Genomic DNA, 23295 nt, shown 5'->3' on the forward strand with positions numbered 1-23295 from the left:
AAATCAGCCCCGAAGAACTTGCTGCAGAGGCCTCAGCCTCCCAGCACCAAGGCAGCAGGCGAAGTGCACGTTCTGAAACTGGCTTTTATTGGTGGAAATTGAATTCCACGAGAAGCCGCGAGGGACGACTCAAGTCCCTTGCTGTGCTGAGTCTGGCTGCCTGGCGTGTCACCAATGAGCGGATGGTCACAGTGCAGGTGGAAGGTAAGATCAATGAAGGAACAGAAAGCCCGCGTGTCCGTCACAGTGGGTGTGGCGGCAGAGACACGGGCAGACCTACATCCTCCCTCCGCGGGTGGCACAGACCAGCGCCCACTGCACCAAGGCGTCCCCACGCCTCTGCCACATTTTCCTCTGGGGCCAAACGTCCCCCTCGGGGCTGAGACCTGGGGAAGCACATTTTCTGAATGTGCCTCTGGGTCCACCTGCGGGGTCTCCTGTGACCAAGAGCCAGGCAAGTTCCTGAGCAGGTGCCAGGTTGAACCAAAGAAGGCAGGTGCCAGTGCCCTGTGACTCTGAGCCCCGCCATGCTCCGAGACGGAGCGGACCGCAGTCAGGCTTCGGTCGCTCGGCGACGGAGGAATAGCCTGTGCAGGAAATTCAAGAGCACAACTGCTCAAGGGCGGGCCTCCCCAAGGTCACGGTGTGGAGACAACGTCTGCAGGCACCACACCTGCTGGCGGCCACTCATCAGGAGTCCCTTTGCCAGGGAAAGCTCACCACAGGACACTGGGAACGAGGGAGGGACTGCGTTCAGGACGCCAGTCCTTGTGAGTGTGTGTGTGTGTGTGTGTGTACAACCTGAGAGACAACCACAGGCCCCATAAGGCAGCCAGCTTGGCGTCTCGCGCACCCCAGTCCTTTGCCTTTACGTACTCGAAATTACCAACAGGACACAAGGGGGAGCAACCCCGACCAGGCCGTTTTCCCCACATCCTTCCCGACACTTCCAAACCACACTCCCTGTACTTTCTGTGTCCCAAGGACACGGAAGGCACCAAATTTTTTCATGCACCAAATATTAATAACATTACTGAATATAACCCATCATCCAAAATGCCCCCAAAGCACTGGCCATTGCTGACTGGCTCCCAGTGTAGAGAGCAGCCAGTTAATACCTCGGAAACACCTGGAGGCACCGTGACTCAAGCAGAAAGGGCAACAAAACCAGGGGCCACTTAAGTGGGTATTTAAATGCAGCACTAAAAATGCATTTCACACCCAACGCCATCAATCACCAGTGGATCTTACTTTGCATCTTGGCTACCAAAAGAAAATGGGATTTGTTTCCCTGAAGAAATATGTCACTGCTCTGCTTGAATTATTAAGCTTTACTATTACAGAGAGAAACAGAGTCAAAAAAAAAGGAAAAGAAATAAAATTAGACCCAGGTTGCCATCTACAGTCTGAGAGCAGCATTGCTCATTCACACACTATTGGCAGTTAAATAAAAGACAAAATGTGTGTCTATAAACTTAATTATAAAACTACCAAGATGAGGACAGAATAAAGATTTTAAAAACCTGGATCAATTATCTGAATAATTTAACATATGCTAGATATTTATTTGCCCTACCTAGAATCTAATGCTTTGAAATAAAACTGAAGCCAGGCAAGGTGGTGTACACCTGTAAATCCCAGCAGCTCAGGAAGTTGAGGCAGGAGAATCAAAAGTTCAAAGTCAGCCTCAGCAAAAGCAAGAAGCTAAGCAATTCAGTGAGACCCTGTCTCTAAATAAAATACAATATAGGGCTGGGATTGTGGCTCGGTGGTTCAGGACTCTGAGTTCAATCCCCAGAACAAAAAATAAATAAAACTGAAGCACTTACTTAATATCAAATTTTACTTATATTTTAACTTAGAAAAAGACATGTAGATTTCATCCTAAAACCAAACCTGCATTTTTTTCCCTCATAATCTTGACCTCCCATGCCCTTCACGAAGGTTTTGCTCCAAATCCTTATTATATGTACCTTTCCTAGGAGGAAGAGCCCTTTTAAGAAATGAGCATCAGAAAATGCAGACTTGGTTTTAATTATCAAATGGATGGCTTTAAAGTAAAAATCAACTTCAATCATAAATAAATGTGAAGACTAATTAAGGGGCGAGAGAGAGAAAGATTTTTGATATTATAATCTTGAAATTTTCTCTAGCCAAGACATCTGGAGGGAGACCATGGAAAAACAGCTTGATTTTCAATGGTATGGATTTGGGATAATATGCTTAAACTTATCAAAGGCAGCTAAATCTAGAGAACTGCACAAAATCTTTTTCATTTTTCCTGGGGGGGAAAATGGTTTTGGAAGCTGAGATTCACTTTCCAGGTTGTATGTTCTTTCTATCAGGATGAGAAGATATAAAATGCTTTGGCTAAATTCTTAAACATGCCTTCTAGATCAGCAGCACAAGCCCCTTCCAGGGAAAAAGAAAATTGGCATGAAACCCTCATGGCAAGTCACGAGGAGTTGCTTGGTGCATGAGGGAGATCCTCAACTCGAACACCTGCAATCCACACCTCACAGAGCTACAGCAGGAAACACAGAAGACAGGCAGCATTCTGAGCCACGTGCAGGACTCTCCCAGGACAGGCACAACGCCGGGTCCATCGACTTTCCCAGCACTGTGAAAAAGTGACTTGCTTCAATACGAAACATGGTCTTGGTATTATCATACCACTGATCCAAATGTTGTTGAAAACTCTTTGCAAATTCTACAAACGCAAAAATGCTGAGAGTCGTATTTTTAAATTAAGGCTGCTTTCCTCTGGACAATGTCAACACGGCCTCTTGGGTTCCCAAGTCTCTACAAATAGTATAAACTGAAAAGATAATTATTCCCTTCCCTCCCAGGAACGAATACTAAATCTAACAACTTTTTAAAAATATAGTGAAAGTAGGAACTGGGATTGCCATAAGCTAATAGAAGCCTTGCAGACAATAAGTAAATAACATCTTCTATAAGCTTTTTGGTCAATAATGCTTGAAAAGGTTTTAAAAGGTCCTGTTTCTTAGTGGGTTTTAAAGTATTACAGAGAATTATTTATTTTTTTAAGTTCCATCATTCATTCATTCACTCATTCGTTCAACATTTAGTAAGTGCCTCATAGCTATTAAAACTGTGCCAGTATTAGGGATTAAAAATTAAGAAAACAGAAACAAAACAAACAAACAAAAAAACCTAGTAAGGCAAAGCCCAGGGCCTTGGGGGACCCCCAATCTGATACATAAAATAGAGCCTCCGTTGTTGTTTTTAATGTTCAAGTACAGCTCGTTCTTCCAGGCTAACGTCCGTTCTTTGGTTCCTGCCATGTAACAGGCCCCCAGTGAACAAGTACCACCTCTGCCTCTCGGACCTCCTTGTCCCCCTCACTGAAAAAGACTGTACACGTTTAAAAGACAAGTGAACATGTCAAGATGAATCACAGTGTGACCCCACATTTTGGAGATTCATTAAGGGGCCCAAGACAGTCAGATGGGTGGCCCAAAGTCAAGATCAGACCTGGGCGGAGACTCTGGGAGGCCGGCCAGCTGCTCACCTTCCCCGCTGAAGCGGTGAAGATGCAGCCCACCTGGCTCCCTCGGAACTGCCCCACCTCGCAGGGCCTGCCTACTCTGGCTCCTGGTTTGGCTTCCCCTGCTCTCAAGGGAGATCGCTTCTCCTCAGTTCCCAAGCCCACACTGGCTGCCAGAATTCCAGCGTGACTCTCCTGGTCGCCTTCGGAAGAAGCAGGAGCCCCCAGTAAGTCAGGGCCCTTCCATGAATCTGAACCCTGATCGCATCCTCCCTCCTCCCACACCCAGCGTGACCCCGGGCAGGGTGCAGGAGTGGGGCCCAGGGAGGCTGGAGGCAGTCCTCAGCGCCACTCCACTCTCGGGAGCGCACCCTGCTGAGAACATGCCAAAAGGAAACCGAAGCTAGAGTTTTGGGGGACTCCACCTGGAGCTCCCTGCGTGCATCGCGTGCTTCATAGTTCACCACGCTTTGTCTCGCGCCGGGAAATCTCAGACTAACGCAACCCTTTGCTCATTCACCCAGCACTTGACAGCGAGTATCAGTAAGTAGTAGGCGTTTTCTTTCGAAACTCTCATACGTAACAGTAAGGAATGTCTTTTGTGGGTCCGAAGAAGCAAATGCATGGACTTAATTGTTTTGTTTTGGGTTTTGTTTTTTTGTTTAGTACTGGGGATTTAATCCAGAGGTGCTCTACCGCTGAGCCACGCCCCCAGTCCTTTTAATTTTTTATTTGGAAAGGGGTCTGGCTAAGTGGCTTAGGGCCTCACTAAGTTGCCGCGGCTGACTTTGAGCGCCATCTTCCTGCCTCAGCCTTCCGAGCTGCTGGGATTACAGGTGTGCACCACTTCACCCGGCTAATCATTAGAAGTGTCGCGGCTTTAAAATGATAATAAGCAATAACAGCAACACAGCAATAGCAGACTTACCGCCGTCAGGTGGCACCTGTTGTGCGCTCTTCAACTTCACGTTCTGTTTCGCCTTCCTTGATTTCCCTGAATTTGAGTCTTCTTTTTTCCCTTTCCTCTTCAGAGGCTGAGGAGATGAGTTGTCACTGGACCCAATTGTTGACTTAGATTGGCGATCATTTCCCTAAATAGCAAGAGATTCGACCCTTAGTGCAGGCTAATGAACACCCAAAGGGATTCCCAGTTCCTCCACGTCACTAAGGAGTGGAGAACAGGGCAGGGGGCACTGCATCCCTGGGGTCCTGGAACTGTCCATCTTAATACCACACAAACACCAAAGGTGTCTTCCCAGAGGCAGAGGAAGGAGAATAAAAACAACAGCTAACAACAGTCAGTAGCTAATATGGACCAGGTACGCTATAACTGATTCCCCTGTCCTCCTGCCACCTGTGGTGTTGAGGAGGAAGTGAGCTTGCAGCTCCAGACTGCCAAGGTCCTACAGCCGGGAAGGAGCAGAGAAGTCCCCAGAGCCACCGGCAGTCAGCCGCCACAACCACCCCCTACTCCTGCACCCTTCAGAACTGGCTGTCACCGTGCATGCCCTGCTTGTGGAAATGCCCACTAGGAAACCGTCCAGTGGATGAGCAAGGTCTCAGAATCACACGTCCAGAGTGATGCACAGACACAGGCAGCTCAGGGCCACATGCCCCCTCACCCCCACTTGCCCCTGTTCCTGCGATGCAGCCACAAGCCACCGCACTCTTGGTGATTGCCTCTGAACCCCACAGGCCTCTTGCATAAAGACATGGCATCTACCGGAATTGGGCTCCTCAGCACAAGGATGAGGTTGGGTCTCAGAGACCCCAGTCACAGCCCCAGTACAGCTTCTGGGGAGCCGCTGGACATTCTCGACAGCCGATGCTACAGCACGGAACAGCTGCACCGACACTCAGCCACTACTCGGTCACTGCACCAACAAGCACCTCCTCCTAATGAGGCCGCACTGGCTCTCAGAGGCTGAACCCCCGAGTGTGTAAGGTGTGCGTGGCAGGTCGTGGAAGGGGTGCCAGTTTGAGAGACCAGAAATCCTGGGCTTGGTCAGAGCTCTGCTCCATCACTACCTCTGGGGACATAGACTAACTTCTTTCTGCTGTGAGCCTCGGTTTCCTCTTTGGTTGAATGCGGCTCATGTACCTGCCTAAGGGTCTACCATGAATATGCAGGGGACGGTCTATAAAGAGACAGATATGGAGCCTGGTGGTGAGGTGGGACGTCTCCTCCTCAAAAACCACATCACACTGCACCACGGTGGGTGCAATCTTCATGCAATATCTGTACTACTCTAGTATCTGAAAATAAATGTAGTAATATTAAGTAAACAAATCTGCCTAGAAACCTATTAGAACTGCTCATTTTAAACATTTATATATTCAGCCATCCAGAAGCATTTAAATGGTTTTAGCCATCACCCAATTAAGAATAGAAAAATGCTCAGCCTTACAAATGAAGTTATTTATGCTATTTTGTCATAGCCTACAAGAAAATGAATTATGCATGGATTTATTAACAGAATGAAAACTTGTTCAAATCTATAACACTTTCTGCATAATTTAATTTCCTATTCCAACTGCAATTTAAACATACAGTTTCCATTTAATTACTGCATTAACTACAACCAGACTTTTTTTTTTCTTTTCTTTTTCCCATGATTCTTTCTTGCAAGGCCATAAACTGTCTGGCACAGGAAAGAGATAATATGATTCCAGTGGAGGGTCCACATCCATTAGTCAAGTCCCATATCCTGGTCTATTTCCAATGTATTAAAACTATAAAAGCAATGAATGAGGAGAACGACCTTCCTCAAGCCATTAGCAAGTACTAGAAGGTTGAGAGGTGCACAGACTGGACTAGACTAGAAAGCAACCCAGGAGGAGCAAGACTCGGGAGTTCAGCAGTGGGCTTTGCATAGCTCTGTGAGAGAAGTATTACAGACGGGGGGGACGAGGGAGGACAAGGCCTGTCCTGGGATGCCTAGAATCAGTATAATCCTACCAGCCACCTCACACACTGAATATATAGGGAAGTTATGACTTTTCCATTTCTGATAGGGATGCTCGCAAGGGCAATCTGGGAGCATCAAGAAGGAGCAGTCGACTGAACAGCTGCATCAGGCATGTCTTTGATGATCGACATCCACTCTGCACTGTTATTGAGAGAGGATGCATCTCCAGGCACTTGGTGAGTAAAAATTAAACTACACTGAGAGAAAGGAGAGAATCATTTTGTGTTTAGGAGACTGAAAATAATTCAAATGCCTTCTTGGAAAAAAGAAAAAACATTGATTCATCTTAAAGTGTTAATAATATAAAAATGAATATATGCTAAATTATATGTAAGTGGTATAATTTAATACTTACATCTCCCAGAATATAATCAATAGAGTAATTATATATATAGTCATTGAGAAGAAAAAAAGGGAAGTAGGTACATTTTTTCCATTTTGGGTGGGGATACTGGGGATTTAACTCAGGGGAATTTTATCACTAAGCCACATCCCCTGACCTTTTTTAATTTTTATTTTAAGATAGGGTATCACTAAGTTGCTTAGGGCCTTACAAAGTTGCTGAGGCTGTCCTCTAACTTGCAATCCTCCTGCCTTAACCTCCTGAGCTGCAAGTTTACAGGCATGCACCAACAAACCCAGCTAGCTTTTGTTCTTCTCTGAGGCTCCACATTTGGTTTGTGACTTGAATACAGGGAATAGATAGTCATTGCTATTTGAGAGGCATAAGAGTCGGGGGAGCTTTGCCAACTCATACAGCTAGGCCAGTCAATAAAACAATATTATTGACTGACTCTTGTGTGCTACATACACACTCACACAAATGTTTACAAATGTGTGATAAGTATTATGATCAGCATTTTATAGCTAAAGGAATTAACTACTACACTGAAGTTTTCAAATGCCCAAGATGCTCAGAACACCTATGATACATTATGGTTCCCTAAAATAGCCATCCCAGAAGTAACAAATTAGGACTTTATCTCAAAAAAGGAAAGAATCAAGAAGGCCTAATTTTATAGGATGTCCTAAAAAAAAAAAACAGGCCCCAAGACTATGCTTCAACCCTATGCTTATACCTCCTGTCTCACACACACCAATATGTCTAATAGGAATAGCAAACTGCTAGCTCACACATACAAACACTAACAAGCTGAGCGCAGTAACACAACTTGCAGCAGCTGGAGAGGCTGAGGCAGGAGGATCCCAAGTTCAAGGCCAGCCTCAGCAACTTAGCAAAACTAAAAAAAGGTGGGGGGCTGGGTTGTGGCTCAGTGGTAAAGTGCCCCTGGGTTCAATTCCCAGTACCTAAAACAAAACAAAGCAAAAAATATAGCCCTTCAATCATTCGCACCCTGGGAAGACTGGGGCTTAGAATTGTTTTATTCTGTTTTTTAATATTTTACAATACCCTGGAATCTTTCCAACAAGACCCAGTCTAGTCCAATTTCTTCTCATCACCACAGCAGACCCACTTCCAGCCTCACAACAAATGTGTCTAAAACAGGAAGCTTGAGATAACTGTGTGAGGGGCCTGGCTCTTGAGCCTTTTTACCCATCTTGGATTGAGTCTCTTCCGCGTCAGAGGAATGCATCTTAATACTCAGAACTTCATGATGACCACCATACAGGTTTTTATCAAAAACTTAAGAAATTATATTTGATCCTGTAAATTACCGACTATAGGCTGTATTGGCCAAAAGACAGTAAGGACCACCGACTTGTGCACCTGGCGTCCTCTCCGCTGGAGGGCGCGTGGAGGCTGAGCGCTGTGGCGGACAGCCCTCCGATCCGACCCGGGACTTTTCAAATTCAGCACCACTGGAGATTTAATTCATTCTACCTTCCTTCTGTTTTTGAGGGTAGGATCGCAACGACTCTCCCAACACTGTCAAGCTGTGAGGAGCTCCGCGCAGTGTGGTCCCTGGTGGTCTGCCCGCGCAGAACTGGGCAGGGGGCGCGCCCGCAGAGCGCCGGTGCGGACCCGCGCCTCGCTGGCCTCACCCACCCTCCCCTTCGTCAGCAGAGCAATTCCGAGAAAGCCGGAGGGAAATCGCTTTCTAAGGCCTCGTCTCTGCGCTTAGACTTGGGTGCTTCCCACCGGCTTGGCAGTGGTCCTGACGTTGGAAGCTCCGTGCTCCCCTCGCGTCCCCTCGCTCTCTCCGAGCACAGCGCTCAGGGACAGGCAGATAATGAGCTATAAAATGCGAGCACCCTCCAGGGAACCTATTAATTACGGGAAAGGAGTGAATTAACCCTGCTGTTAAAAACCGAGCTTGTGACTTTGGATCCACTGGCATGTCACTGCCAGATGTTGGCACACCGTCAGTGGCTCAGGAAGAACCCTCCTTCACCAGGCATGCACAGGGGTCACTCTCCTCTGCTCAGGCGCAGCCTCCTAGAAGGCTCCCAACGCCCAGTGACAACGCCTTACCAGGGCGCACTGTTAAGTCTCTCCTCTAAGTAACCTGGATACACTTAGTGTTCTGAAACCCCAGGAACAGTCCCAGGACAGAACACGCGCTCCATAAATAGCCGCTGGTGAATGAATCCCACAATGGCAGTATTTGCAAAACAGTTATAACCCCTGTGACCACCCAGCCAAGCCACCTGGAAACATCTGGGCACCACGTCCAGCCCTCTGTGCCTGCCAAGTCCCAGCCGTGAGCTTGCTGCTCCATGTGCCCTCCTCCTGCCTCACACCATTCCTCCCACCTCAAACCTCCTGCCCCGCATCCTGCTCCTTCTAAACCTTAGGTCGTCCTCTGAGGCGGTGCAAACTTTCCTCTCTTCCACTCACAGTAGCTAATCCCACCGTGTGTGTGGTGTTCAGCTTTAGTTTGGTCATTGACTTTGGGGGCTGGCTTCTCTATTTCTACTACATTGTGAGTTTCTTGAGGGCCCGAGTTTTGTCAGAAATAGTAGGAGGGTCTCAGTGAATGAGGGGTTCATAAATGTTTGGTATGTTGAGTTGAGCATGGCTATTTACACAAAATTGTTTTTCTTTTTTTTTTTTAAGAAAAATGGGGGGGTGAAATCACCACTAGGAGGCAGTATCATTACTCATCAATCCCTTGTTTTTCAAACTAACAACAACAACAACAAAAAGAGTGTTGCTTAGTTAATTCAGGTAGGGGTGGTGGGTGCCCAGTGAGTTCTGATGGCCACTCACTGCTCAGGAAGTTCGGTCAGGAGGGAAGAAAGAGAATGCTGGTCAGAAAGACGGAGCCGAGCATCACGTGAGATTCTCCCTTACAGGGAACCTGGTCTGTAAATACAAACAGGCTAAGAAGCTACCTACCCACTGCTTGTCACAGTCCCTACAGAATAGGCATTTCATCAGGGCTGCCGAACTAACAAGTAATGAATGAATGATGGAAAGATTCTAGTATGAAACTAAATATCTGGAATAATTCCCAATCTTTTAGAGAAGTATAACTGAGTCTTACCATTTTCTTATCAAAACTTCCTTGTTACTCTTTATCAGAGATAGAAAACAAGACTGGATTGACTGCTGATGTGGCCCAATTAGTGGTCCTCACAGTTGTATGAATCATTGCCCAGATTTCAACTATGATATAGTGGGTGTGTGTATGTGTATATATATATAGAAAACATTTTTGAAATCTATATTCTAATAATATTAGCTCCCTTTTAGGACCTTCTCTGTAACTTTAAAGCTCTAATGTTGTTTGACATAATTGCTTATATGCCACGTTTCATGTCTTTGACTTTAATTGAAACCCAAAGGACAGTCTCTCATATAGACATACAGAACATTAATGAGGAAAGCATCTGATACTTACACTCCCTTTAGACTTTCTGGGTCCTACAATAGGAGGTAGTGAAGAAGCTTTCTGACTGTGGAAACAAATTACGATTTAGACATCTGAATGTTATTTTAAAATAATATATACATAAAGCAATATAATTGTCACCCCAACCTGAAAGTCGACTGTTCCAGTGAACAGAAAAAGTACCGTGTGCTTTTCCAATTTCAGACTACCATAAAATCTCCAAATTCCATTCCAAAATATTTTAATGTGTTCCTGTATACTATTTTAAATCATGTTTAAAAATAAACTTTTAGTACCACTTTAAGTTTTACCATATAGCATTTTTAATCAAATCTCAATTTTTTTCCATTTGCATTTCAAAAAAATAATTTCCTAAGCAAGGTAATGATTGTTCCAGATTGAGTTAAAAACATTTTAACTCTATCATTTCCTTGTTTTTGTAATGTCTGCTATGTCTACATCTGATAGGAGAGTGATAAAATGCTGGCATTAACATTCAGGAAGCTTTTAAGATAATAATTCTTGCCAAAAAAAAAAAAAAAAAAGTCTTTTGGACTGTAAGTTGTTTGGCAGGTGACTGTGTTATTAGGGAAAGACCCATCTTGAAATCCAGCTGGATGGCTCCCCAAATAGAAAGACACAGATATGACAGGTAGCTCCAACTACTTTGTAGGAGAAAGGCCAGCATGAGCTACCTTCTCACACTGCCATCAATACGGGCTGTGGTTCTTGCAGCGAATGCAGTGTTTCTCTGCAGAAGTTGTTAAAGGATTTGGTTTCATGGGTGAGTAAGGAGAGTTAGCAATGAGTCTGCAGGTAAATAATTCTCAAGTGCTGGAAGTCCATGTGCTCTGGCACAGTGCCCACACGGCCCCTGAGATTCCACTTCACCTCTAATTCCTTTAGAAAGCCTCAGCCCGCCTCACCATCCAGTTGCACACATTGCGAATTTATGGGAAACACATGGTTGACATCCTATTCCATCTCTGCAGAGGACAACCACAAAAAAAGTTGGTTTCTAGAGCAAAGTGACCACAGAATCAGCAGAGATGAATCCTGGGGGCCCATGAGCAGTTCAAGAGGTTCATGGCGGGGGCCAGAGTCTGTCACATGTGGCTCTGCTGAGCATCCATTTGGCAGAAATGAAGCATCTTTCACAAACATGACATTTCATGGGGAAAAATGTCCATGTATTGGATATAACTAAGAGTTTAATCATTAAAATTTAGCATGTGTTAATTATACACTCAGTCTCCCTATTTATTTGTACAAGCAGCATTATACTGTTTTATACTTGTATTGTTTTATATTTTAAAAGGAGGTAAGATATTAGGTTTTCAACATCTTTTGATGTTTCTCTCCAAACCAATGGACACATTATTTGGTTCAGCTAAATTGTTACAACCCTAAAACTTCTAATAGAATTTACATAGAAAAGCTCATCACCCTGTACCTTCTTCACAATAATAAATCTTTACATTTACTGTAAATTCAATACAAGGCAAAAAAATCTATGCAGTCTTTCCTAAGTTCCACTCAGGTTCTATTTTTGTGCAATAGCTCTCAATTTCCCTTCGCAGAAGTAAAAGTAAAGACTGACATGTATCACGCATGCTTTCCATCTAACTGTAAGTGAGATTATCAGTCACACAACATATCACAGGGGTCCCCAGAAGACCCAGGGCCACTCCACCGGCCAGCTGGAGCAGGAGGAGCAGGTGAGGGAGGGACTTACCCATAAGGCCTGCGCATCGCTGACTTGTCGAACAGTAACTCGCTGTAGGGCAGCCTCTTGAACCTGTCTCTGCCGACAGCCACGTAGAACTGCCCGCTCTCCAGCTCTGCCCCGCTCTCCACCAGCTTCCCTCCTAGGGTGTAGAGTCTGCCAAACATGAAGGCCAACAAATAGGAGTCTAACGAGCATTTAAAGGACTGCCTAAAATCACGATGTAAATAAAAAGTCTGTTCTTAAACTGGCTCACCTGTTACTCTTCTCATTACTGAATTCTAAATGCCTCAGTTATTAAATTTAACAAAATGCCAAGATTATGAATGATATAAATAAAGCTCAGTGTCCCCAGAAGATGGATTTTTCTATTTATATTGGGGCTTGCTTCTTTAAATATGTTTTCTGTGTGTATTCAGAGGGCCGACAAGTTTCTGACCTCATTCTACTCAAGAAAAGCCCCCAGTCAAACCCCCACAGACTGCATCAGGACAGCAAGGAGTGGGAGGAAGAGGAGGCTGGGGGGCGGCTCCTATCGCCAGCATCCACGCAGAGCCTCACGGCATCTGTGCTTCTCTGGCTCCCCCTTTCTCTCTGGAGTCTCCCTCTCTCTCTCATTTTTTTTTCTCTCTGTGGCACCTCCTAAGTGTGAGTGTGAACTTCACATCCTCGTAGAGCCGAGGGTTTCGCAAAAACTTTCTCTGCTATAAAACTGCTGCTGTCAACTACAACTAATGTGTTACTTATTAAAAGAACTGTGATAATCTTGCTAGCTGGTTCAACCTGTCCAGAAATGTTTTACAGTAGGAGAAAACAGGCCATGAGAGAAGAAAGCAGGAAGATGATGTGTATTTTTGAAGGTAGTAAATAAGAGTTAGTGGCAGGAAGGATTTCAAGATAATTGTTTATTTAAAATTCTCAGTCTCTTGTATTATATTATAAAGTTTAGTAATTTTTGCAAAAATAGCACTTAAAAAAAAATCCATGGACCTGTGAACTTGTTTCCTGATTGTGTAAATGCCATTACCATATGGAGCCATGATGTTCAGTGGAAACAGCCACCAAAACCCCTGAAATGTATTTGTTTTTAGTTAGTGAACAGACCCAGGGTCTTTACAACATTGTGTCTCCACCCTGCAAGTCTGTATCAACGCCACACGGATTCCTTCCTCCTGTCTTGACCTAGCCAGGGTTTCTGAGCAGCATCATGATTGACATTTGGACCAGAGAGTTCTCTGTCGTAGAGGCAGAAGTCTGTCCTGTCCATTGTAAGACACTTGGCAGCACGTGGGCCTCTACCCACTGGACAGTAGCAGCCACTCCCATCCCCAGCCAAAACTGGCTCCAGACACTGCCAAGTGCCCCAGGGACAAAATCACACCTGGCTGAGAACCAGACATTCTTCTTCTGTTTTCCTTCAAAATAGTTAGATCTGAGTCAGTAGTTAAGTTCCATAGCAAGAGACGGAAGCTGCTTAGCTGAGGACTGGAAATCTCCCACCAAGGCCTGGGTGGCTTCCTCTGCAAGTGTGGGAAGGGTACTGAACACGTGCCGGCTCACGGATTTAGCCTTGTTGTACATGGTGCTTGTGGACCTGCGTTCTTCCTTGGCTACAAAACACAAGAATCATAAACAGGGAGCCAAACCAGTTTTATGGGATGCTATTGATACATGCATGTGCTGATGCTTAGATTCACTCGTGTTCTGCTGAGAGAGAGCAGACTTGTCCCAAGCAAGCCGCAGCCCAGGCTCACTCACAGCTGGCAGGACAGTAACAGTTTATTTTCCCTAAGTATTGAAGAGTTTCTATGTATGAGTGTGTCCATATATATACATATGTGTATGTGTATACGTATAGATGAGAGGGTACAGCTGGGCATGAAATCATATATCTTTATGTGCTTCATATTATTTATTGGGTGAGTTTACATTTGTAAAAGACAAATAGACACATATATGTACCTAGGCATCATACATATATATGCATGTTTTGAGAACTGCTCTCACTCCTATCACCAAAATAAAATCCAAAAGGATCTAAGGATTAAATAAAATTTAAAAGCACAAGATGATGACATGGGAAATTATTTTTAAAGCCTCAGAGTCAGGACGATCTAAACGAGTCACAAACTTAGTGATCACAAGGAAAGATTGAAAATTTGACTCCAGCTGGGCACCGTAATCCTAGAGGCTCCAGAGGCTAAGATGGGAGGCTAAGACAGGAGGATCATGAGTTCAAAGATAGCCTCAGCAATGGTGAGGCGCTAAGCAACCCAGTAGTTGAGTTCAATTCACAGTACCAAAAAAAAAAAAAGAAAGAAAGAAAATGTGACTCCATCAAAATCAAGGCATTTATATGTTTAAAAAAAATCAAGAAAATGATTTAAATGTTTAAAACCAACAGGAGAAAGGACTAATTTCCCTAATTCCTAAAGTGTGCCTGAAATCCTTACGATAAATGTGCAAAGGCCATGACCACGCTCACACGTAACGAGTGAGCATGAGTCACTTGGAGAGCACTTGGTGGTTGAGAGGCAGGCCCTGGGGCTGGCCACCCACAGGCTGGAACCAGCCCTGCCACCTGGAGCCCTCCTGTCCTCAGCAAGTAACTCTCCCTCCTAGACCCATGTCATGTCTGCTAAAGGAGAATGGCACGGAGCTAATTAAATTAAGAATGAAAAGCTCTTAGAATAAGGCCTGATACACAAGAAATATTGATATTGCTAGGTGTTAAATAAGTAAAAATCAGGAAGGAATGAAATACTGTTTTTATCCAATGAGACTGAAAAGACAAAAACGTTCTGCCAGTTTTATAGTAAAGACAAAAGCAAGAACTTCCTCTCTCCAGCTGCCTCTCATGGGCCTCTGGTGAGAGTGTAAATTAATACAAATTTTTTGCAAGAAAACTGGTGGTGTCCATCAAAATTCAAAATGCATTTGCTACATGGAACAGCAAATCAACCTCTAGACTGTAGTCTCCTGGTAAATTCTGCTTACGCGCAAAGATCTGCATGTGTAGTAATGAATACTGGAAATGACCTAGACTTCTTTCCATCTGGACCACACTGCCAAAATAAATGAGGACCTTCCTACAAAATGGAAGATTTTGCAAATAGATAGAGCTATTTGTGCTCATGAGAATGACCTCTAAGACTTCTTGTCACAGGAAAAAAGAAGGGGGTATGAATGTGCATATATTTATTTATAAGGTATGTATTTGTCCATAGCTATGTTTTTTAGAGCTAAAAGGTGTACATTCTTGAATATGTACAGAATATTTCTGAAAGAATGCTATAAACTATCTGGGGTACAAGGGTTTTTGGGGGCCTGAAGTGGTAGAAATACTTTTAATCTATACACTTTTTCCTATTTGAATTTTTGCCAGGTGTTATTATCAATTAGAACAATTATGCTTAAAATCTCAATGACCATGAAACTGTAAACCTTAATATGCATAAATATGCATACATTAATCTGCACATGCATTTAATTGAAAGACCCAAAGTGCCATCGTTTTTTGAGAACTTGTTTTATACTGTGTGTGCATATATGTGTGTGTGAGAGAGAAACAGAGAGAGAGACAGAGAACACAGGCATGAAAACTTAAAGCAAGGGCATATCCAACAATTCAACATGTTAAAGAGGCTGGAGCAGAAACAGGTGCTGAAGAGCGTTACTGGGAAACTCTTGAATGGATCTCCAATATTTAAATGGATGTGTACGTGTATGTACCCACCCACTGCCTATGTTGTATGTATATTATTTGTAACTCTCCAACTGCAGGAAAATATATGTCAGCCCCCAACAAGGGATAATGTCATAGGCTTTGCAACTAAGAAACCATGATTTTAATATTCACTTAAACTTCAGAGCCTAAAAATGCTTTTGATTTTTTTAAGCTTAGATAACCCCGTTTAACTATCCTCTGGGACCTGCTGGTCCTTTAACCTATGAACACTTCCTGATGTCTTTTTTTTTTTTTTTTTTTTACCCTAGGCAAATAGTTTGGACCATCAATTAATCATAACTATCCCCTGGGGGGTGGCAAGGACCGTTAGTTCAGAGTTAAGAAGCTGACTCCCATCTCGAGTGGTGTTAGTGCTGGCGGGTTTACTGTAAACCAAAGGAATAAAAACAATTCTACACGCCCATGTGTTCTGACGTGCGGGAAAACTTGAGGCCCTCCATGAGGGTTACTCCATTCCCTAAAATGGCCCTGTGAGAGCAGCACTGTTTCCTAATCCAGGCCACACATGAAGAAACACAAAGGCATACAAAGCTTATAGGTGAGTCAAAATTTCCCTGGAGAACATGACCCCAGAACCTGCTGGGGACACCTTCCACCCAAAGCCCATGCCCCTGAGAAGATCCCTCAACCCACCTGTGGACAGCCCCGCTCCTGAGGGGTATTTTCTCCGTGGCCATTTGCAGCACGTGGTCCCACTGATTCAGGGCTTTCCTGGGGATGAGGAGGCGAGACGCCGGAGTTATGAGGTCTCCGTTGGCGATCAAGCTGCAGGGGGAGCCAACCATTTCAGTCACATCTACAGAATTCAGAATCCTAAGCCCAGTGGAAAACATGAAGCCAGTTTCAACTTGAGACTTACAAAATGGTGCAGGGTTCCTGGAGGGGTTTTCTAAAGCGGGCGGACACATTGATCCTGCTGTGGGTCACTGGTTTTACCTTGAGGAGCAAAGAAAAGAAATCCAAATCACTAAGTTTAGAATATTTTTTTGTCCTTGGAGGAAAAGCTGCAGGTTCCTGGGGAACTGGCTGAAACCTGTAGCACTTTCATCAAAAGTTTGTTTTATGCCACTCCTGTAAGCTCTCCGGATGCATGCTATCAACATTAGATGCCTTTCATGAAGTTCTCAAGAAAAGAAAAGCTTGCCTGAAGCCCTGGGCATATGGCCTCTGATCTGTGCCAAGGATATCAAGTGTGAACTGCCAGGGGAATTTGAAGACGACTTTTAACAATGCTTTCTGGAAAAGAGCAACAGCCTATCCCAGAGGCTCAGCTCTGCAGGCCAGCTCTGCAGGCCAGCTCTGCAGCCACCTGAGCTGTTTTTCCATGGCTCTCCCAGCCCTATGGCCTCTGCCCTCTGGCCCCAGGACACTCTGCCCCTGAGAAGCCCTCCCCTCAGTGGCACTCCTTCCCCTACTCATCAGCTACAAGCACACCAGCACCTCCGGCTCTTGGGTTCTTGCATCCGGGTGTCGGATCACCTCCTGCCTCCTACAGCATCCAGGGTCCAGGCTCAGTTACAACCGCACAGCCCAGGGAAGGGAAGAGAGGGAGGATCTGGGCATCGGCTTGGACCTTGGTACCGCCACCCTGAACTCCTCCTGAGCCGATGATTTCTTTTTCATCTCCCACAGAGGATAGTCCAGATCCTTAGCTCTTGTGCTCAATCCTATACAGACACACTGCCTACAGGTCATTTTGTCCCAAACTCAGGAAATCAGAGACCAGCAGACACAAAGCCCTTCGCCTCCCTTTCCTCCAAGACCTAACTCCTTTATATCTCTGCCACTTCTCTCCTTTTCTGCCTGTCTCAGATGGGGGATCCTTGTCCCCCTAGGAGGCTAAGACCCCATGTTGATTTTGTCCCCCACTGTCTCTACTTGCCCCTCACCCCATCTGGAGTGGATTTCTCCAGTGACCCTGTGTGGCCTTCTCGGGGACCTTCCCAACTCTTTCCTACAGGACACCTCCTTCTGTCCTTCCTCCTCAGTCTTCTGCTCTCTGGTTTCCACCTGCACCTCTGAGGACCACCTCTTAAGCCTTGCCCACAGGAAGCCCCAGGACCGAGCTCTGCTCACTCGCCCCTCCTCCCTCTGGGATGGGCCCCCCACCCCACCCCGCCTCAGCCCTGGCTGTGCTCCACCCTCGCCAGCCTGCCCTTCATTCCAAGACCCCCTGTACCCACTCCTCGCCTTGGCTCAGCCTGCCCTCTGCTAAAACACCCTGCGTTTCTCCAGCTGAAATCCAGCTGCCCTCAGGGCCCACCACGCCCTCCCTGCTGGCCCTCCAGCTGTCTTGGGCTGCTGCTGCCACTCGGGTGATGCGTTTTTGGATTTAAGGAAACTTCTAAGCAAACGGCACATAACAATAATAATAGGTATCATTTATTGCCTGATGAGCACTATATTAATCTATGCATGACATATAGCTTTTAATCATGACTGCAACGCACTGAAGTTACTATTGCCCTGTTTTACATGAAGAAACTGGAGCTTAATTAATTTACCTCAAATCATACGTAATAAGTGACATAATTTTTAGTGAACCTACATCTGTGAATTTGTATTTGCTATGCACTTTGCTAGTTATTTTAGAGATTGAGTATTAACCCTAAATCATTTATGAGACACTTTTCTCTGTAAAACCATTCTATCTTTGAGAGAAACGAGAAGGAAGATTTCCTCTGGGACTCTCCAGGATGTGAAACAGTGTTCAGAAATGCCTGAACATTATTGCACAATAATGTTTATTGAAATTTAATTAAAAGATATTCCAATTTAGAGCAAAAATTTTAAAATTTAACCACAATAACTATTTCCATTTTTGATCCACAGATGCAAGGCCCTAAACTAATATTTATAGTGAAGTTAATTTTTTTTCCAGTTTTGGAGATGAAACCATGATATTGATTTTTTTTTTTTTTTTTAATGTTTAACAGGTAGGGCACAGTGGTGCACATCTGTAACTGAAGTGACTTAGGAGGCTGAGGCAGAGGATTGCAAGTTCAAAGCCAGTCTCAGCAACTTAGTGACGCCCTAAGCAACTTATTGAGACCCTGCCTCTAAATACAACATTAAAAAGGGCTGGAGATGTGACTCAATGGTTGAGTGTCCCTGAGTTCAATCCCTAGTTTACCAAAAAAAAAAAAAAAAAAATTAGCAGGTAATTCATGAGTCTGAACAAAATTCAAATAGCTAAAAGAGACATAAAATAAAAAAGAAGTGTCCTTCTCAGTTCCCTAATCACTGAGCTGTATCCAAAGTCCTCAACAGTCCTGCAATAATAGTCTGTACACATTATACATATTGTATTATGGCTACATTGTGTGCACATAGTTTTAAACACAAGTGACAGACTGCTAAGTTGCCGAGGCTGGTTTCAAACTTGCCATCCTCCTGCCTTAGTCTCGCAAGTTGCTGGGATTGCAGTTGTGTGCGACCATGCCCAGCAGTAAAGTTTTTAGTTTAATGAAATTTATTGTGAGTTTTGATCAGTCTGAGGAGTCTCTTAACTTACTTAGTTAATACTATAGAAAAAGAAAATAGATTTGATCTGCAAGAAATGCAGTCTGAGGCCAGGGCTGGGGTCTACATGGTCCTGGGATGATAGCGTATTTGCTTCCCCTGTAGGCGTGGCATGTTTGAACTGCAGATGTGTCTGCATTATGAAAGACAGGCTCTGATTCTGGACCTCTCAAGGGTCTTCTCAAAGTCCTCCCCTCTGAATCATCACTGATTGCCTCTCCGGCCACTCCATCACGACATAGCCCAGGCTCTCTCTTTGCCATTTTAGTTTTCCCAAGTACTTATCACCACCTGGCATATGATGCATCTTATTTACTTGGGGTGTAATTGCTATTCCTACATTGCTTTTCACTTCCCTCAAGGTGCAAAGCACTCGCTTCGTACTCTGGTGCTATCTTTCTGGTGTGTCTTACCACGTCCCCCTTGAAGAGTGCTGAATTACAGGTGAGGGTGAATAAGTGACATAAACAAATGTTTTAAAATCCTGTTGTCAAAAATATGCTGCTTTGCTTTAGAGTATAGAAAGCTAGAAAAAATATGTAGAAATTTATAAAAGCATATGATGGCTAAAATAATTATATAACTCTATTCCAAGTATGTAAGTTGTTGCTTGAGATAAATAAAACCATCTATTTTGAATAATACCTATTTTCTCCATTCAGCATGGCAAAAATATTCTCCAAATGTTCATGATTCACCAATTGAAGTGAAGATTAATCATAAATCATAAATATATACTCCTTAGAAATGAAAAGATTCATTACCCCCACTTGATTATTACACTATATACATGTATCAAAGTAACATATCCTATAAAGACACACAAATATTATGTCTCAATAAATCAATAAATAAAACGATGTTGGTTCAAAATGCATACTTTCATTTTGGACCCAGCAGAGTTAAGGGTTTTGGTTGACTTTGCCAGTTGGTGAGAGAATCACCAGTAAACATGTAGCCAGCAGAGACCCAGCTCTCACCTTGGTCCTGCCCAGGCTCCAGGCTGTCTTGGGAAGTCCAGCTCACCAAGATGCTGAGTAGGTTAGCACAGTGAACAGAGAGAGGCCTGAGAGGCTCACCAAACCCTCACTTCTGCTCCCTGAGTACAGAATGCATGAAACACAGATGATGGATGGATGGGGGGGGTGGGGGGGTGGATGAATGGATGAATAGAGGGATAGATAGATACATAGATAGATAGACAGACAAACAGACAGGCAGACAGACAGGCTGACTATGACTAAATTTTTCTTGGCACTATTTCCAAAGTCAAAGATGGTGGAAGGGAGCTGACTGTGCCCACCCTGTGTAGTTTTTTTATATAAATTACATACTTCCTCCAATATATCACTCTCTCATAGGTATCTTATTTAGATTATATTTTACCACAGATAACCATACAAAAATAAAATGCTTCATGTGAACCTGATGAGTCTAAGTAATTTAAGTCAAGTCCACAAATTGCATGACACTTGCAAAGACAATCACACAGAAGGTCAACATTCAAGTTAAAACCTATGTTTTATGGAATTTGTTTATGGAAAACAAACTCAATGGAATTAAAATTGTGTGTGTGTGTGTGTGTGTGTGTGTGTGTGTGTATTTGGAATAACAAGATGAAAGTCTATAAACTGAGTCTGAAATTTTGAACTCCAGAAATAAATGCCCAAACTTTTTACATAACCTAGTTCAATGTCTCACACCTCAATTTCTTGACCTGTAAAAGTAGGAGTCATTCTGCTAAACCAGCCCAAAGGGATGCTCCGTGAACTAATTAGTCAGGTGGCAGAATCAGTCCCCAGGGCTGTTAAACCAAATGCATCAGAGAATCCACCTGCCTCAAATCTCAGCACTCACCCCTCCTGACACCCTGAGCCAAGAGAACCAAATTCAGCCTTTGGACCTGAGGAAAGGATGGTTAAATGGGACCATTGCACAAACTTAAAGATCTCTGACCTCTTGTACAAACTGATGACACCATTTAAAGGCCCAATTTTCAATGACTTTTTAAAAACATGTAGCACATTTTTATGACTATTGTGAGAGAGACTTAGGTATTCAGAGAAACAAATGAACTGAAGTTAATTATTTGCAAAATAGACGCTGGCCTCCACAAAAAGTTTTCGACTCTACTTTTCTTATGTTACATCTTTAAGAAAAAGTGGGTTCTCAGAATGGCAATATTTGAGGAAACTTCGTTACTATTTTACACATACAGCACACAACGTCAGAGAGGAGAACAAAGTCCTTCACCAATATTTAATCAATTTTCACTACTTTTTGATAGTGAGAAGGGCCAAAAACCTTTATAGATACCAGAATAGAAATAATTTATCTAGGAGTCAAAATACTAGACACCGTCAAAGTATTTTGCAGATCATTCTAGTGAAATTGTCTTTGAATAATCAGCCAATTTTTCAATATTGCCCTTTTTAAATGGAAGCAAGAGCGGTGGAGATGTCTGATGTCGACTGGCTAAGAACCACCCAGCAGGCCCTGTGGCTGATGGTGTGGCTCTCGCTGACATGGGAAGTGCCAGCATCAGAAGGCAGTCCCTGCTGAGACTCTTCCCTGACCTTCCTGGGGTGAAGCCACATGTCAGGGAAAGACACGCAGCCTGCAAGGGACCTGGAAAGCAGAGACTGATGACCACAGGTGACAACAATGACCAATCTCTTCAAGAGCAGATGACTCACTAAGGAAAGAACAAAGAGCAGTCTCCTCTTGTTAGGAAGGAGACTGAGGGAGAGTCGCTCCCGCCATCGTGGTAAAAACTGACTCGAGTCTTTTGGAACCCACTAAAGAGATTAGGAGGCAAAGAAGGCTGGATGCACAAGCTCCAGAGAGGGGTGGACGCTTTCTAGGAGAGAAGAAATCTACAGCTGCCTTCATCCCAGAGGAGAGACAGGCAGGCAGCCACACAGTGGCACACAGAGCAAGTCCACACCGTGGACACATTCTTCCCGGGGACCTCTTCAGTGCACAGAGGTGTACTCAGAGCCAGGAGCCAGGCGAGAGGGCAGAGAAGAAACCCTGGTGTGGAAGGCTGGCAGAGGGGCTGGAGGACAGGGCTGGGCAAAGTATCACTGTGTAGATGAAGGGGGAACGGGACCCCTCACCAAGGCCAGGCAGAGATGATCGTGATGTTGGAATTAGCCAACAGGGATTCCAGTACTATTATAAATATGCTGAAGAATTCAATAGAGAAGGTGAAACAGATGAGACAATAAAATGAAAGACAGAAATTTTAGCCCAGAAATTAGAACGCTGAAAAAGAAGCAAATGGAAATCTAGAACTAAAAACAGAGAATATGTGAATGAAGACCTCATTCCATGGCCTTAGCAGATCAGACACAATAGAATATATGCAAGGAAAATGCCTTCTTAAAGGAGATGAAATGAAGACACTTTTAAACAGGAAAGCCAAAAGAACTGACCATGAACACAGCCACATCCCAAAAAGCTGTGGCGGAAGTTTCTCAGATTGCAGCAAAACAGCAGAAGGCAAAAGCCCGGATCAAGAAAGAATAAAAGACACTGGGAGGAAATGTGTGCGTCACTTAAACTTGGAAAATGACTTTAGCCATTTTTTAAACTTTAAAGCAAAAATAATCACCATGATGCATGAAGTCAGTGACAAAGAAGCAAAATATTTAATACGAACGAAAGGTATGAGTGAAGGTTAGTGAACTCAAACTCTGTCAGTTTGTCCTGAATGGGAGAGATGATCTGAATGTGGACTAAAGTAAGCCAAGGGTGCACATGGAAAGCACAGGAGAGCTGCAGCCAGCAGTGCCACAGAGGCACGGCTGGAGGCCCAGAGAGAGACCAAAGGGTCAAGTGCTGGATGAGACCACGAACCAAAGACAGCGGGGGAAGGATCAAAAATGAACACCAGATGGAGAGCGGGAAACAAACAGCATGACGGACGCAAAAATCCCACTGTGCCTGGAACCCACTACACCAACTGAAACCCCTGTTAAGGATGGAGAGGGTCAGAATGGATGAAGAAGCGAGATCCC

At 44.2% G+C, this 23295-nt stretch overlaps 1 protein-coding gene across 1 annotated transcript in view; it reads right to left on the minus strand.

Annotated features, from left to right (window-relative positions):
- The window catches only part of Dcdc2 (doublecortin domain containing 2), a 136430-nt gene that overhangs the window by 77393 nt on the left and 35742 nt on the right, over positions 1–23295 (minus strand). The window contains exons 4-8 of the mRNA XM_047559805.1: positions 16611–16687; positions 16385–16516; positions 12013–12159; positions 10287–10341; positions 4440–4602 (exon numbers count right to left, since the gene is read on the minus strand). Of these exons, the coding sequence (XP_047415761.1) occupies positions 4440–4602; positions 10287–10341; positions 12013–12159; positions 16385–16516; positions 16611–16687 (574 nt within the window). The remainder of the gene's footprint in view (positions 1–4439; positions 4603–10286; positions 10342–12012; positions 12160–16384; positions 16517–16610; positions 16688–23295) is intronic.

Source organism: Sciurus carolinensis, chromosome 7, assembly GCF_902686445.1.
Source record: "Sciurus carolinensis chromosome 7, mSciCar1.2, whole genome shotgun sequence".
NCBI classification, from domain to species: Eukaryota; Metazoa; Chordata; class Mammalia; order Rodentia; family Sciuridae; genus Sciurus; species Sciurus carolinensis.